The 15,152-nt window shown below is 47.6% G+C and overlaps 1 protein-coding gene across 2 annotated transcripts in view; it reads right to left on the bottom strand.

Annotated features, from left to right (window-relative positions):
- Window positions 1-428: 428 nt before the first annotated feature.
- The window catches only part of RNF122 (ring finger protein 122), a 31,879-nt gene continuing 17,155 nt past the window's right edge, over window positions 429-15,152 (bottom strand). The window contains exons 2-6 of one of the 2 annotated variants that reach the window (XM_033172215.1): window positions 13,520-13,676; window positions 7,525-7,570; window positions 5,703-5,744; window positions 3,679-3,761; window positions 429-629 (exon numbers count right to left, since the gene is read on the bottom strand). In XM_033172215.1, the coding sequence (XP_033028106.1) occupies window positions 515-629; window positions 3,679-3,761; window positions 5,703-5,744; window positions 7,525-7,570; window positions 13,520-13,676 (443 nt within the window). In that variant the 3' untranslated portion in view covers window positions 429-514. The remainder of the gene's footprint in view (window positions 630-3,678; window positions 3,762-5,702; window positions 5,745-7,524; window positions 7,571-13,519; window positions 13,677-15,152) is intronic. The other variant, XM_033172216.1, reaches the window with a different exon arrangement.

Here is a 15,152-nt window from a genome sequence, read left to right as displayed (position 1 = left end):
TTGGAGGGGCCCAAGTGGGGTTGGGGAACTGGCTTCCTAGAAAGAGTTCATTAGGCCTGCTAAAAGAGCCGAGGGGGGTGGGGGTGGGTGAGTGGGTTCATCACCCAGCAATTGGTTCTGACCAGCATTTCATAGACGAAGGGAAGACTCTGATCTCAAGAATTGGCATCGTGACGTCCTGTTGTAGAAACCAAGTGTGAGAGACTTGTGTTGTCCTTGTAGGATGTCCTCTGCTCCCAAACCCTTTTGTGTGCCGGGGGACCGAGGCAAACGCAGATCCCGGCACGCGTTTGACCGAACTTCCCCCAAAATTTGCCCCCTAGACCGGGGACGCACAACAAGGCCAGCTTGTTGGCACTAGGCACAGTTCCCCCTTTTCCTCCTTCGAGGAGGAGGCAGTCCCCAGTGGGAAGTCTCTGCAGCTGGGGGCACGGGTTTTAGTGCGGCCCCCTCACCCAGGCAATCATCTATGTCAGTAGAAGGTCTGCTTTCGGGGGAAGCTGGAGGCTGGACGTCAAACCAGCTCGTCCAAGAGGATGCTAATGCTCTGGTGAGGCTCCGCAGGGCCGGCGATGGGCTTGTTGCACATGGGGCAGACACAGCGAACTTCCAGCCATTTCACAAGGCACCTGCAGCCAAAATGGAAGTAGGAGAGGGTGGAGAGAGAGGTGTAATTTGACAGCATTAAACTTGCTTTTCGCTGCTTTGATAGGGTTGCAGGGGGCAGGCTGGGCAAGTGTGTAGAAACTAGCAGACTCAGAAAGCAACATTCACGTTCATCCCTCTGCCCATTTTTGCCTATGGCCCTGCCCCACCACTGGCACACAGCCCCTATGAGGTTGCTCCAAAGGAATTACAACATTTTGGCTCAGAAGGGTAACCTGATCTAAAACACGCACCCACCCCACTCACACGGGAAACTAAAGATCACCACAGCCAACCACAAATGAACCATCACACCCTACGCCAACCCCGGCCTCTCTCACCGCCAAAGAAGCACAAGCGAACAACAGAGAACCTACACAAACAACGCTGACACCAAACCCTACATATATTAAGGAAAATAGAAACATCGTCACCCCACCTCACCCATCCTCCCATCCCACCCACCTCTTTCCCCCTTCTCTCCCTAATGTCTCAACAACCAAAACTGATTTGTAAAAATGTTACATGGGAAAAAATACGAGAGAGACATTGCACACACTTTTGTAAATCCACAAAATCTTTAATAATAAAAAAGAAGTGTTCTCCAACCATGAGGTGAGTTATAGCCTGGCCCACAGAGAATGCTATGGATCTTTGCATGCATGTACATGCTCTCAGCACACATGCAACACTGGAACTGGCATATGTCCATGTCACTTCCAGCAGTGTGCAGACAGCTGCTGCAATTCTCCTCTTCCTGCCTCTTTTGTTCCTATCCACAGACAGGCAGACAGGCAGGCAGGGAAATGCAAGCTGAGCTGCAAAGTGATCCTAGCACTGGCTTCTCCAAGTCACTTGCTCCCCGTTACCCCACTGCCTTGCCATGGCTCCCGATTTCTCTCCGGGAAACACCAGGCTTGGCCTGCACAAGCCAGCTGGGATTTTAACCCCATTTGACAGCAGGTGCTGCGCTTGGCCTGACTCCCAGGGCTCTGGCACCTGCTGCATGGAGAGGATGCCAGGGGGTTAATGAATGGTTTATGGGCCCAGACAGATAATAATGGAGCCATCATTCATCCAGAACAGCCTGGGTTAGAATTGGGGACTCTGGGCTCTCTGAGCAACTACCCTGTGTTGATCATCTGGGCTGTGATTCAGAGTCTTCTCCTGGGCTGGCCAATGCCCCCCCCCCCCAAAAAAACAGGAAGATATCTCTAAAGCAGCAGTGACTAATTTGGTGCCACCCAGATGTTGCTAGACTCCAACTTCCCTCATCCCTCACCATTGACCTTGCTGGCTAAGGGCCGATAAGAGCTGGAGTCCATCAACGCAAGAAGCGCACCTTGTTGGCTTCCCCTGCTATAGAGGGTTTCTTGTTTGAGCTGGGACTTCACCTGAGGCTCAGCAGTGTTGGGGGGGGGCTGCCCCACCCACCATTTGCAAGCTCACTTTCAGGCTGGTCAAGTGGAGGCGGTCCATTTGCAGGTTACAATTCAACCCCTGAAATAAGCTGCCAAACACTTTCAGGGAGACAGGGGAGGGAGCTTGGAATCCCAACATGTTCATGGTGGGTAAACCCTTAAAAACAAAAAAAAAACTTTCTCCCCTTTTAATTTTGTTCCAGTTCTGTTTTTAAATATAGCTTTTTAAGCCCTGCTGCTGTTGCTCCTAGCACACTTGACACTGACATTAGTGAGGAAGGGAGGGGGTAACTCCACGAAGTCCCCCTCCTGTGAGGATTCAATCTGCCATCAAGGCAGCTGTTGGAGAGACAAATGTTTGAAGCACATGGCTCCCCCCCACAAAAGACTCGTGGCAACTGTGGTTTACCCATCACAGAGCTGGCCCCCTTAATAAACTACAATTCCTGGTATTCTTTAGGGCAATGTGCTTTAAAAGAAACGTGTGTATGGGGCCTGTAGGGCAGGAGTTGTCCTGACCCCCTGCCCGGAACATCATCACCAACTCTGTTTCCAGCACTAATCTAGTTGGGGGGCTGTTTCCAGACAAAGAATGATCTTTATTAAGGGCAAGACAGCCAGAACTGCCACAGACATTGGCTGCAACTGCAACTTGGAAACTTGTACTTGAGCTTGCTTTCCCCTCTTCCCGTCCATTCCCTTTTTCCTTTCATGCCATGTCTTTTTGTTTTAGATTGGGTGGTCGAGGGCAAGGGACCGTCTTAGAAGATTTTTAATTTTTTTTAGCCTTTGGGAATAGACGGTGTGGTATAAATGCCACAAACAAATAAATAATACGTAAATTTCCCACAAGCCCTCCAAGAAGGAAGGATTGGGGGGGGGGCAGCAGACAATATGCTGCAAACCAGCCAGTAAAACTGGCAACTTAAAAAAAGGTATTAAGAAAGAAAACAAATAGAAATCTTAAAAGAAGGAGAGGGAAGAGTAAGACACTCCCCCTGTGCCAAAAGCATAAGCTCCTTCCCTTCAAATCATTTTACCTCTTCCCTGATCATTTCAACACTATTATTTTGTTTCAGGGGTTCAGCCAAAATCTGTCCCCCCCCATTCAACTATCTTCTCCTCAATTGAAACAAATGTGGCCCTTATTTCGATGGGTATTTTGTTCCTGCTCTTGGCTTGGCAGATGTTTTAACCCACCTTAGCAAAGCTGTCAACCTCACTTTTTTTTGCATTGGGAAACTGCCATAGCTGTCAACTTTCCCTTTTTTTGCAATGGGAAACGGCGCTGGAATAAGGGAATTTCCCGCAAAAAAAGGGAAAAGTTGACAGCTATGGCCTTGGCATGTCACGGTCTGGTTTGATCCAGGCCTTGGCTACTCCTGCCAACCTCCCGTCTCGCAAAGCTGCCCTCCCTCCCTCCCCGCAGCCCAAGAGGTTTTCAGAAACAAAAAAGCCAGGCTCCCCCCCTCCTTGCCTCTTTCTGTCGGCAAAGGTGCCCATCTCCTCTCCCCAGCAGCATGCACCAAAGGGCGTTAACTGAACGCCGGGCGGCTTGCCAAGCCGAGAGGCACAAAAGCAGCTATTTGGCCCATCCTTGGCAGCTACTCACTTTCTGTGGAAGGCATGTTGGCATGGCAACACTCCCAGCTCATCTTTCACTTTAAAGTCTTCTAGGCAGACGGCACAAGTCTGCTGTGGAGAAAGGGGTTGGGGGGGGGGGAGAGAAGAAGAGGCGTACATTACAAAGCTGTCTCCTGCGTGCCCACCCACGGCAGCTCTCAATGCAAAAGACGGGCCTTGTCATGTTTCGCAAAGGCTGGGTGAGAAACAGGAGTTAGAACGGGGCAGTGCCAGAGTCAGGGGAACTGCCCAGTTTTGCTTCTGCCAAATCGTTTGACCCAGTTGCCGTGGAAGAGACATGGCTCAGGGGTTGTGCATCTGCCTTGCATGCAAAAGGTCCCTTGTTCAATCCCTGGCATCTTCGGGGCAGGGCTGGGTTAAACCCCTTTCCCAAACGCTAGAGAGCTGCTGCCATTCAGTGTAGACAACAGGTGTCCCAACAGGCCACAAGCTTCTTGTGATCTTATGAATGGGACCCTTGTTTTGCTAAAGGTTTTCTTGATCTTGAAGGGTCACTGGGCAGCAGGTGCAGACCTCGTTTACTTGGCCCAAGGTGGCATCTTCTTGGGCCTTCATCTACTCCAGATTTCGGCTTACAAAATGTGTCTACCGCAGTCCAAGGTGCTTTCACAAGACCTAAATGTTGTCCTGGGGGTGTGAGTTGTGTGGATCTGTGACAAATTTCATTTGGGCTGCAGCAGCTGGAGGAAGCTACCCTGGTCCAAGAAAAGCTGGGTGGCTGTCCCAACTGGTTTTCTCCCTCTGAACGGCAACAACTCTTCAGGGTCTCTGGCGGAAGTCTTTCCTATCACTTACTACTCATAAGGTGTCCAAGATTCAACCTGGGACATTCTGCATGCAAAGAAAACACACACACACACACAAGTTCTACTCTCTTCCTTCTTTACTTCCTGCCAGGGATTTTGCTTCAGTCTCACTGATATTCACTGAATAACAGTTGAATAACAGTTTATCTGCATAAGTGTTTAGCAAATTTTGATTTGTCTTCTATTGGAAGATGCAAGACAGAAAAAGGAGGTGCTTCTTCACACAGCACATAATGAAAGCCATGGCACTTGCTCCTCCAAAATAGAGTTTAAAAGGGTTTAGACAAATTCATGGAGCCTAGCAATGGCTACGAGCTGTGATGGCGGTGCATAGCTTCTAGTGTTGGAGGTAGTCTGCCTTGAAAAGACAATTAAGGGAAAGCTTAATGAAGGATGAGGCTATTAGTGGCTACTGGTTATCATAGCTACATACTGTGTCCAATTCTGGGCACCACAATTTAAGAAGGATGTTGACAAGCTGGAATGTGTACAGTCAGAATAGGGCAACTAAGAGGATCAAGGGTCTGGAAACTAAGCCTTATGAGGAACGGTTGAAGGAGCTGGGTATGTTTCACCTGGAAAAGAGGAGACTAAGAGGAGATATGCTAGCCATCTTCTAACATCTCAAGGGCTGTCACATGGAAGAGGGAGCAAGCTTGTTTTCTCCTGCTCTGGAGGCTGGGACTCGAACCAGTGGCTTCAAGTTACAAGAAAGGAGATTCCGACTAAACATCAGGAAACACTTTCTGACGGTAAGAGCTGTTTTGACAGTGGAATGGAATCCCTCGGGAGGTGATGGAGGTTTTAAAGCAGAGGTTGGATGACCATCTGTCTTGGATGCTTTAGTTGAGATTTCTGCATTGCAGGGGGTTGGACTAGATGACCCTTGGTGGTCCCTTCCAACTCTACAATTCTATGATTCTATCTCCACTGCTGGAGGCAGTATGACTCTGAACACCGTTTGTTAGGAATCACAAGTGGGGAGAGTGTTGTTGCATTCCGACCCCGATTTTGAGCTCCCCATAGGCCTCTGGTTTGCCACTGTGGCCTCTGGCCTGATCCTGCAGGGCTCTTCTTATTTTCCCCTCCCCATGTGCCCCAGAAAGGAACTGCAAGGGAGCCTTGCTTTCTAAATTTTGGTTAAAAGCCAGCCCCTTTCATTAATCAAAGTGGATTCTATACTCACCCCATGTAAGTTTAGCTTTCTGGCATCACCTTTTAAAACCACCTGAGAGGAAGAAAGGAAAGAGAAGGGGGCAGATTAGCATCAGGGCACCAGAAATGAATGGTCAGGGCATGTATTTTAATCCTGACTACTGTGCAGACAGACAGTGACTGCCGCTGAACACTGAAAACCTTGGTTTATACAGAAACCACACAAATCACACAGGCAGACTTGCTGGGTGGGGAGATCTGGCCCAGATAATTCGGGCTTTGGCAAACTTCCCCATTGTTTCTCTCTTTGCTCAAACTTTTCCATCCTTTCTGATCAGCACATAGCTTTGACTCTTCATTGGGAACTTCTGCTGTGCAAGCGCATTTCTGCAATACAGCAGCGCCCTGCAAAAGCCACGCTGAGGTCTGACATGTGTAGGTATTGGTGAGTGAAGGTGTACATTGAAGCAGTTTGTTGGGCAGAAGGTCAACTGCAAACTACTGATTAGGGATGCCAGAGAATTCTGACAAAAACAGAAAAAGTGGTGGAAACTGCCGATGTTCGCTTATTCATCTCACATCCGGAACATAAATCAGTCTGTTGGTATTCACGGTTTGCCCCCACCCCAGCCCACAAATTATATGCAATTGGTGATACATAATTGTCATAAATTGATTTGAATTGTGTTTCCTTTGCACTGAAAGGAATGCATTACACTCATACATTACACTGAATTCGTCAATCTCTGTGAATAAATACGCAAAATCCATCAAATCGCAGAGAGATGAGTAACTCTGCATTTGGTGGAAACTGAGCCGCAGCAGAACGGAAGCAGCACAGCTTGCCATGAAAGCAGGCCACAATGGAAACAACCAGTGCTTTTTTCCCTAGGGCTCCTCAAGAGCACGCAGTACTGGCACCCTTTCCCCCCAAATGTTAAAAGTGTGGCACTTAACAACTTCATGGTTAGTAATGCCACCTTTTTCCAATTAAAACAACCACAGGAAACAACTGTCTTCTTACATCCAGAATGCTGATAGGTAGGGTTGTGGAAAGATTAATATTGCACACCTAACACTAACCACTGCCTCTGCATGCTAGCCAGAGTGGAAGTTGGTAGCAGTGGTCAGGCAAGTTGCTACACCAGCCTGGAGCTGGCACAACAACCAGGCCTCATGCCGTCATGTGTTGGCTCAGGATTCCTTCCCTGCCTCTGGAACACTGCATTTTGGGTCTTCCTGCTGCTGGTGGGTTCCTGAAAAGTGGCACTTGCCCATGTTTGATAGGTGGAAAGTAGCGCTCCACACTACCTGAATTATGCTGGTGTAATTCTGTCAAGCAGAGGCGGGCAGGACAGTGAGACACCTCTGCTCTCTATCCCTGCCCAAAGGGGAAATTGCATTGCTGTGTTCTTTCAGATTGCTTGGTTGGCTGGTTGTCAGGTGCTTGGAAAGTGCTGTACAATGGGGGCATAGAAGCAGGTGACCGAAAAGCCACTTTTCACCTGGCGTCACTTCTAGGGCAGGAGGCTGCAGCTTGCACAAAATGGCCTCGCAGGGAAATGGGAACACTTGGTGGGCCAGTTTAGGCCTATGGGACAGAGCTTCCTCACTTCAGATATACAGAATTTCAGCTTTAGATGGCTATGGTAGGGATACAAGATTGGCAAAAGATTTCCTGCTTTGCTCTAGAACATCTCACTTCCCGTTGCACACTAAGGTACTGGGCAAGCCCAGAAAGAGGCATCTCAGCTCCTTCCCATACCTGCTCAGGAACTAAACCATTCCCTTGATCATAGTTTGGAAAGCAAAAGGGGGAAAAAATACTTAAAACCATGTCATAGTCCTGTTACCTCTTTGTATCCAAATCTTTCACTCTGTGCCTGATGTCGAAGTTTACTGCAGAAGGAAAGGGAACATTTTTAAAGTTAACAGGAAAAACCCAAACATGCTAAAAAAAAATTCTAATAAAGGAGAGACCACCAGCTTCTAAGGCAATCCGCTATGCTAGCAAACAGCTCATACCATCCAGCAGTTCTTCCTTATGCTTACCCTAAATCCAGTGTGGAGAACTGTTGGCCCTCCAGATGGTGCTGAACTACAATTCCCATCATCTTTGGCCATGCTTGTGGGGCTGATGGGAGTTGCGGTTCAGCAGCATCTCAAGGCTTGCCTACTGTGCACCCATTTTTCAATCACTCGGTCCCACGAAGCTACACTACTTAAGGTCTTAGGTGACCTGTGTGATCCCAGCCAAACTGACGCCTTCCCCTGCTCTCACAGAAACATAATGCAAACATACTGCCAGTTTTGCCCTCTATCTGTGAAAATGTCATGCCTTCAGAGCAGCTGATCGGTATCAGAGGTTTTATCAACACATGTAAGAAAAGGCAGGATAGTTGTTAAGGCCAAGAAATCCGTAAACTTTGGAACTCCCTGCCTATTGACAGCAGGCAGGCTCCTTCACTGTACTCTTTCCAGTGCCTGCTTAAAACATTTTTGTTTAGTCAAGCTTGCCCAGGCGTATGGAAGCTACATGTGTTAATCTGTTTTTAGTTTATTGTTGATTTTAATCAGCTTTTGAATGTTTTTCAATATGTGGTTTTAACCGCCTTTTATTGATAATGCTTTCCCCCCCCCTTTTCTTTTTGCAAACTGCTTTGAAGGTTTATTACAATCACGTGGCATATATAGGTCGTTAAATAAAAATAAACGAACTGTGATGTCAAAGACAAGCGGCAAGGCTTTGTTATGTTAAACTGGCAACATCTCATTGGATTGCAGTAATTTTATATGTGGGGCTGCCTTTAAAGATTATTTTACAAGAACTTATATTTAAAAATGTATGCATGATGTTTTTCCCAATTAATCCCGGGTGCTTTTGAAGTAGATTTAAATATTTCTGCAATTGATTCATCTAAACCAGGGAGGGGGAGTGTCCTTTTGCTTGCAGGCCACATTCTCCCCTGGGCAAATTTATGACGGATGAATGCCACTGCAGGGAAATGCTAAGAGCTGAAGTGGCTAGAGCAGGGCCGTCTCGTCATAGGGGCTGGGTGGCGCGGTGCACCAGGGCGCCAGGCCCCCCAGGGGCGCCCCTGCGAGCCCGCCAGCATACTGGGTGGCCCCTCCCCAACCCGCGCCCGCCTCTTCGCCCACCTCCCTCCCGCGCTGGCCGCCCCTGGGGGATGAGGGGCGTGGCGCTGGAGCGGCGCGGGGCTTTGCGTGCCCTTCCCAGCGCTCCAGCTGGGGCTCCGGAGGGCGGCCGGCTTGCAGCGCCACACCCCTCATCCCCCGCTCGCCCACCCCCCCTCCCGAGGGGCGGCCAGCGCGGGAGGGAGGTGGGTGGAGAGGCGGCCCACCGGGGGCGCCGAGGGATCGTCGCACCAGGGTGGCCGATCCCTTTAAGACGGCGCTGGGCTAGAGTAATGATACATTCCAGCCACACAAATGTGCGCAAACATGCCCTCCATCCAGGCGGCGTTAAGGACACATTCCTACCTGACAGAAGCACGCAAGGAGTATGCAAAGAAAGATCAGTAAGGGGTGTGGCCTGGGAACAGGGTTGTGGCCTAATGAGAATCCCGAGGGCCAGATTTGGCCCCTGGGCTTGCGGTTCCTCACCTCTGTGCTAAGCAATTTAATCGGTGAAACATTGCAACCCTAGCAAGAAACAACAAATAAAAATCAATGTGCAATTATTGCCTACAGACACCGTGGACTTCTGTATGATGGCTTATTGCCAAAGACTGGGAGGCTGGTTCCCCAGAGAGCCGTTCGGCAAAAACGAAAACAACAACCAATTGGTCCCAGGCAGATGACGGTTGCTGGGATTGGGTGCACAGAGTCATTCCTGCTTCCAGAACTTTTTTCGCTCTGCAAAGCAGAGGAAAGTGAGAATGCAACTGCTCAGCCATACGCTTCAAGATTCGGAGCTCAATGGAAAACAAGCTGGAGCTGCCCCTGGGCAGGCAGTTAAAATGCTCAAGGGATGCTGGCCATGAACCTGGCTCCAATCCTGAGGCTTAGAACTTTTGGTCAAGGCTCATTCAGGCACCTCGCCAGGATAAGCAAGCACCCATTCACTGCTGTGGAAGCCAAACCGGCTGGCCTGAGCTGCTGGAGGGAGGAAACAGACAGTGAATAATAGTTTTGTTTTGGATTCACATAGATTTCTTTGTGCCCAGGCAGCACAAAGCGCTGGGCTAGGGGCCACCACATGGGAAAGAGCTGTAGCTCAGTGGTAAGAGCATCTGCTTTGCATGCAGAAAGGTCTCTGGTTCAATCCCCAACACCTCCAGGTAGGAGCCATGCCAATGTCATTCTTGACTTTCAGCCACATGAATCAAGAAGGACCAGAGAGAGCTAAAGAACTCTGTATCTGGAGAGCGGGATTAAGAGTGCTGAAACCTCAACCTAATCCTAAAAACTGAGGCCAAATGTGCCCAGAACCAACTTTTTTACCCACTTCTTGTTGCATCTTCTGGCTGGGATTGCGTCAGTTGAACCTTTTAGTTTAGCAATATAACAATGGTGATTTGCAAAGTTTGCAGAGTCCGTTGGGGCTATTAATATTAGACAGTTGCTTTCATTTTTTCCCCAAAGCCTGCTGAAAACATTTTAGTTTAGGCAGGCCTACCCAGGCATGTGATTTTATTACACATATTTGTCCATCTATATTTTGATCACTGTATTATCCCTACTTGTTTTTAGTCTGTTGATTTTATTGGTATTTTCTAAAGCATATTTTACTTCCTTGTGTGTGGGTTTGTTTGTTTTTTAAAAAAATTCAGTGCTAAATACATCTTGGAAAAGTAAATAAATGAAACCCATGTAACAAACATGCTCAGCTCTCAAAAAGTCTACAGTAAATATTATTGACGAAACTTCAGTGATAGCTAACTCGATCTGAGCAAGAGCATTCAAATTTGCCAATGGAGGGGGTTGAGAGATCTCCCTTAAAACTTTCTCTCAAAGTAGATATCGCTGCTTGCCCTGGGAAAAGTCAACGCCGACTAGGTCTTTTCTTTAGGGATTTTGATGGAGACAGAAGCTCCAAAGAAAAGTTGAAAGAAACCAGCTCTTTGTCATCCATTTGGCTATTCCTAGACATCCCGGCTGCAGGCAAATGCACAGCTTAAAAATAAGTTTTCTATAAATAGCTGATGGAAGCAAGACATGTCTCTTCTTTCCCCCAGAAACAATGGATCTGTCTACCACCTGAATGAGGCCCTCCCTTCTGCAACTTCCTGCCATTTCCTGCTTCGTGAGGACAAGAGCTGGTCATCTTAGCTTGGCAGAATGTCCTCGGCTGGTTGTTTCTCAAGGGAGTGGGTCACACAACTATAAACATCTGGCGCCAAGGCAAAGCAGTTATTCCAGTAAGGAAGGGTTAATACTTTAGCCTTTTCATTTTAAGGTGGGGAAATGGCTAATGGCCTGTGCATGTGTCGTAAGAGAGCTTCACAAAATTATGAAAGGGATGGACAGTAGATTCATGGCAAGGGAAGAGGCAGTAATTCTTAGAGGAAGGGCAGAACATCTGCTTTGAATGTGGAAGGTCCCAGGTTCAATCCCTCGTCTGAAGAGGCTCCGGAGAGCCTCTGTTGGTCCCTGTAGACAATACTGAGTCAAGATGGTCTGACTCGGAATAAGGCAGCTTCCTATGTGCCTATGGTCTCACAACAGCAGAGGCTAGGAATCAGGATGGCGAACTACGAAGGCTGCTGGCCTGATCCAGCTGGACTCGTGTGCTTAAAGAGAGAAAGGGAGGCAAGCCTCTATTTTATCCCGATGTCTTAGGAACCTTGCCCCCATGTGCGATTTCCAAACAGCTTGAATTTAAAGTATCTTGCAAGTCCCACAACTGGCATAGTGTTTGCACCCATTCTGTGTATTGTTTGCACTCACAACCGATCTGGATATACCAACGGGGGCTGCAAGCTCCATATGAGGAGCATCCTTTGTTTGCCCAGAAATGACATATCAGCCTGGGGATTGAACTGCCCTAAGAGGTTATGACCTATGCATGGCTTAGCAAAGAAGTAGCCCTAAATCATACTCAACCCTTCTCTCTCTCTCTCTTTCTTTCTTTTTTTTGGTATTTGCTCAGGGGACGAGATAAAAGCCTCATTGTCCACAAGGCTAAGGCCAGGAGGCCCAGGGCCTTCGCGGCGCAGAGCAAAATTCATTCCTTCGCTAACTAATCTGCACATCCTACGTGGCGCAGGGCAAAGTCTCTTCTGGCAAAAGCTGCACCCAACATCGCATTCCGACTCCCACCCGTCCTTGCACATTCGTAACGGGCATGGAAGCAACACTCTGAACCAGTTTGGCAAAAATAAACCCAGGCCAACCTTAGGAAATTTGCACAATTGCTCAGGCCTTGAACGGACGGGGCTTGCACTGAATTAAGAGCCCTGAGAGATTCGGGATGGAGGAACCATAGCTCAGGCTTCATTTCCACTAGAGCAGGCATGTCCAACAGGTAGATCGTGATCTACTGGTAGATCACTGGACGTCTGTGGTAGATCACTGGTAGATCAGTGGCTCCCCCAAAGAAGCTAAAAAACTTTGGCTCCCCTAAAAAACTCAACATCTTTGCCCTCCACCCCTAAAATGACCCGACCCACCAAAAACAGGGCTTTCCTTCCTAACACAAGCTCAATGTCGCTTTCCTCCTCCCTAAAGAAGCTCAACAACTTGTACATGAACCCCAAAAAACAGCGCTTTCCTTCCTAAAAAAAGCTCAACAACTTTGACCTGAACCCCCAAAAAGGGGGGTAGATCACTGCCAGTTTTTAACTCTGTGAGTAGATTGCAGTCTCTTGGGAGTTGGCCACCCCTGCACTAGAGCAATAGCACACCACAGTTTAAACAGTCACAGCTTCCCCCGAAGGATCATGGGGACTGTAGTTTGCTAAGAGCACTGACAGTTGTAAGGAGACCCTCCCCTTCCCCTCGATTCGCAGAGCGGTCTAATGGTCAATCTCTCTTCACAGGGAACTCTGCAAATTGTAGCTCCGTGAAGGGGATAGGTGACTCTTAGCAGCAATCAACATCCGTAACAAACTATACTCCCCAGGATTCTTTGGGGAAGCCATGCCTGTGACAGGTAGTGCAGATGGGGCCTGAGTGGCAGAGCAGATGGTTTATATGCAAACCTTCCACACATCCCGTGTCCCCTCCACTTAAAAGGATCAGGTGACAGGAGAGAGACCGCTGCCAGAGGTCTTAAAAGAGAGCTGCTGCTAATCTGAAAAGACCATCCTGGGCTATAGATTGAGGGTGCGGCATCTGGGTTCAGCCTAAGGGCCATGTGGGAGCCTGCCAGGGGTCAGCGGGGTCAGAGGCAAAAGTGGGCAGGGTAATGAATGCAAATCTTACCTTTGCACAGAAGGCAGAGGGCCTTCTCTGCAGTGGCACCCGCCCCGTGGAACACCCTCCCATCAGATGTCAAAGAAATAAACAACTATCTGACTTTTAGGAAAGTTTTTAATGTCTGATGTTTTATCGTGTTTTTAATATTATGTTGGGAGATGCCCAGAGTGGCTGGGGAAACCCATCCAGATGGGTGGGGTATTAATAATAATAATAGTAATAATAACAATAATAATAATAATAATAATAGGCTCATTTCCACACACACACACACTCACACACTCACAACCTCTATTCTCCATCCAGACAAACAACAGGCATTATCAGAGTTCAAAGACATATTCCAGCCAGGCAAAAACATGCAAGGAGGGTGCAAAGCAACTGCAGTCACAGGCCAAGGTGCATCGCTTGCGTTTCCTCCCTCCTCCGCCATCTGCATCCAGCATCTCCCTCGGGGCTGTGACTCACCTAATGAAGTAGCAGCAGAAGATGAGGCTGAGCACAAAGACGAAGATCCCAGTGCCAAAAATCACCATGTAGATATTCAGCGGCAAGTCCTGGAATGTGATGGGAGGCATTGTGCAGGATTTGTTGGTGTAAACCAGCCCCAAACCACAGAAGCATCCTGGAAGCCAGGAGGGTAGAAGGGAGAGAAAGAGAAGATGAGACTCAGGGGTGGAGAGAGACAGGAGGGGAGAGGAAGACAGCAGCACAAATCTCCTTAGGATCATAGAATTGTAGAGCTGGAGGGGACCCCGAGGATCATCTAGGCAACCCCCCTGCAAGGCAGGACTACGCAGCTAGCCCATATGGGGATCAAACCCGTGACCGAAACTAAGCAGTGGAGAATAGGGATGGGCAAATCTGCCCCTTTCGGTTTCTCCCAAGTTTGTCATTTTCCCCATCTTAAATTCCTTTCTTCCCCAAAATACAGTACACATTTTTGCATGTGGTGTGAACTAAGGCACACCTTTCTGCAAGCAATTCCCCCTAATATAATGCAATTTTTAAAAAAATGCTATTTGCACAAATGCATATATTCTTGTGCATACTTTCCCACAAACATAAGCCTTTTGGTTCATGTTGTCTGGGAGAGCTGCATCGAAATGTGAAGATGTGTGAATCTGGAAGGATACTTGCCCCTCAGTTCACATATCTGTTTGGGAAATGCAAACCAGGGAAAATGCACTGAATTTCTCCCTCATCCCTCCTAGAGAATAAGGCAACGAATAGCTTCTAGACATGATGATTTTACAGGTACCATCTCCAGCATCTCTGCTCTAGAAACCCCAGTTAGCACATACCATTCACTTGCTTAGATAAACAGAAGAAAAACCACTCATCCAAAAGAACAAAATCCAAACACACAATCACAAAAATAGGAAGCATTGATGGGAGCTTTTTATGTTATCATTATAAGACACTTTATCAATATGGGGTTATCTGTTTAGCTCCATTCCACTGTGGGTTATGATTTCCTTTTTAAAAAAAAGTTCCTTCAGAGGTTTTTAATTCTATACAAATGTATTTTTTTTCTGACTGACGGTCGAATAAAAGAATGTATGTATATATGTATTATAAGCCACTGTGAGCTCAACAGGATTGTGGAAAAGGGGAATACAAGTATTAAATCAAAAGGTTGCCTACTCCCATATGAACCTGTGCAGAATCTAAGAGCTCCTCCAGATGACCTATTTATTTCACATTCAACTTGATTTCCTTGCATAAAGCTGGAGTGGGAGGATAGAATATCATATTTATTCCATTTTTTAATGGGGAGTTTATAAGACAATAAGCATTCATCCCAATCTGTTTATGGGGCATTTGCACATCTTCCCATTAGTAATTCATTCATCCCACCCTTCTTGATGTCTTCTATCGCTTTCCAAACTGCCAAATGTCAGGTTTTTTTTTTAAATGGATTTGTTGGGCTAGGGCAATGGAGCACTTTAATCCACTTGAAAGGACAGTATACACTTGAACCTCTCCTGCAAAATACTGACATCTGGAGGCACCCTAAGGTCTGCGCCAGAGGTCCTCCCACTGTACCCTTTGGAGGTGGCAATTGAGTATTTTCAGTAGTGGCACGGGATGCAAGGAT

Source organism: Lacerta agilis, chromosome 15 (genome assembly GCF_009819535.1).
Source record: "Lacerta agilis isolate rLacAgi1 chromosome 15, rLacAgi1.pri, whole genome shotgun sequence".
In the NCBI taxonomy this organism is placed as follows: domain Eukaryota; kingdom Metazoa; phylum Chordata; class Lepidosauria; order Squamata; family Lacertidae; genus Lacerta; species Lacerta agilis.
This window is presented reverse-complemented; position numbering and strand designations above follow the sequence as displayed.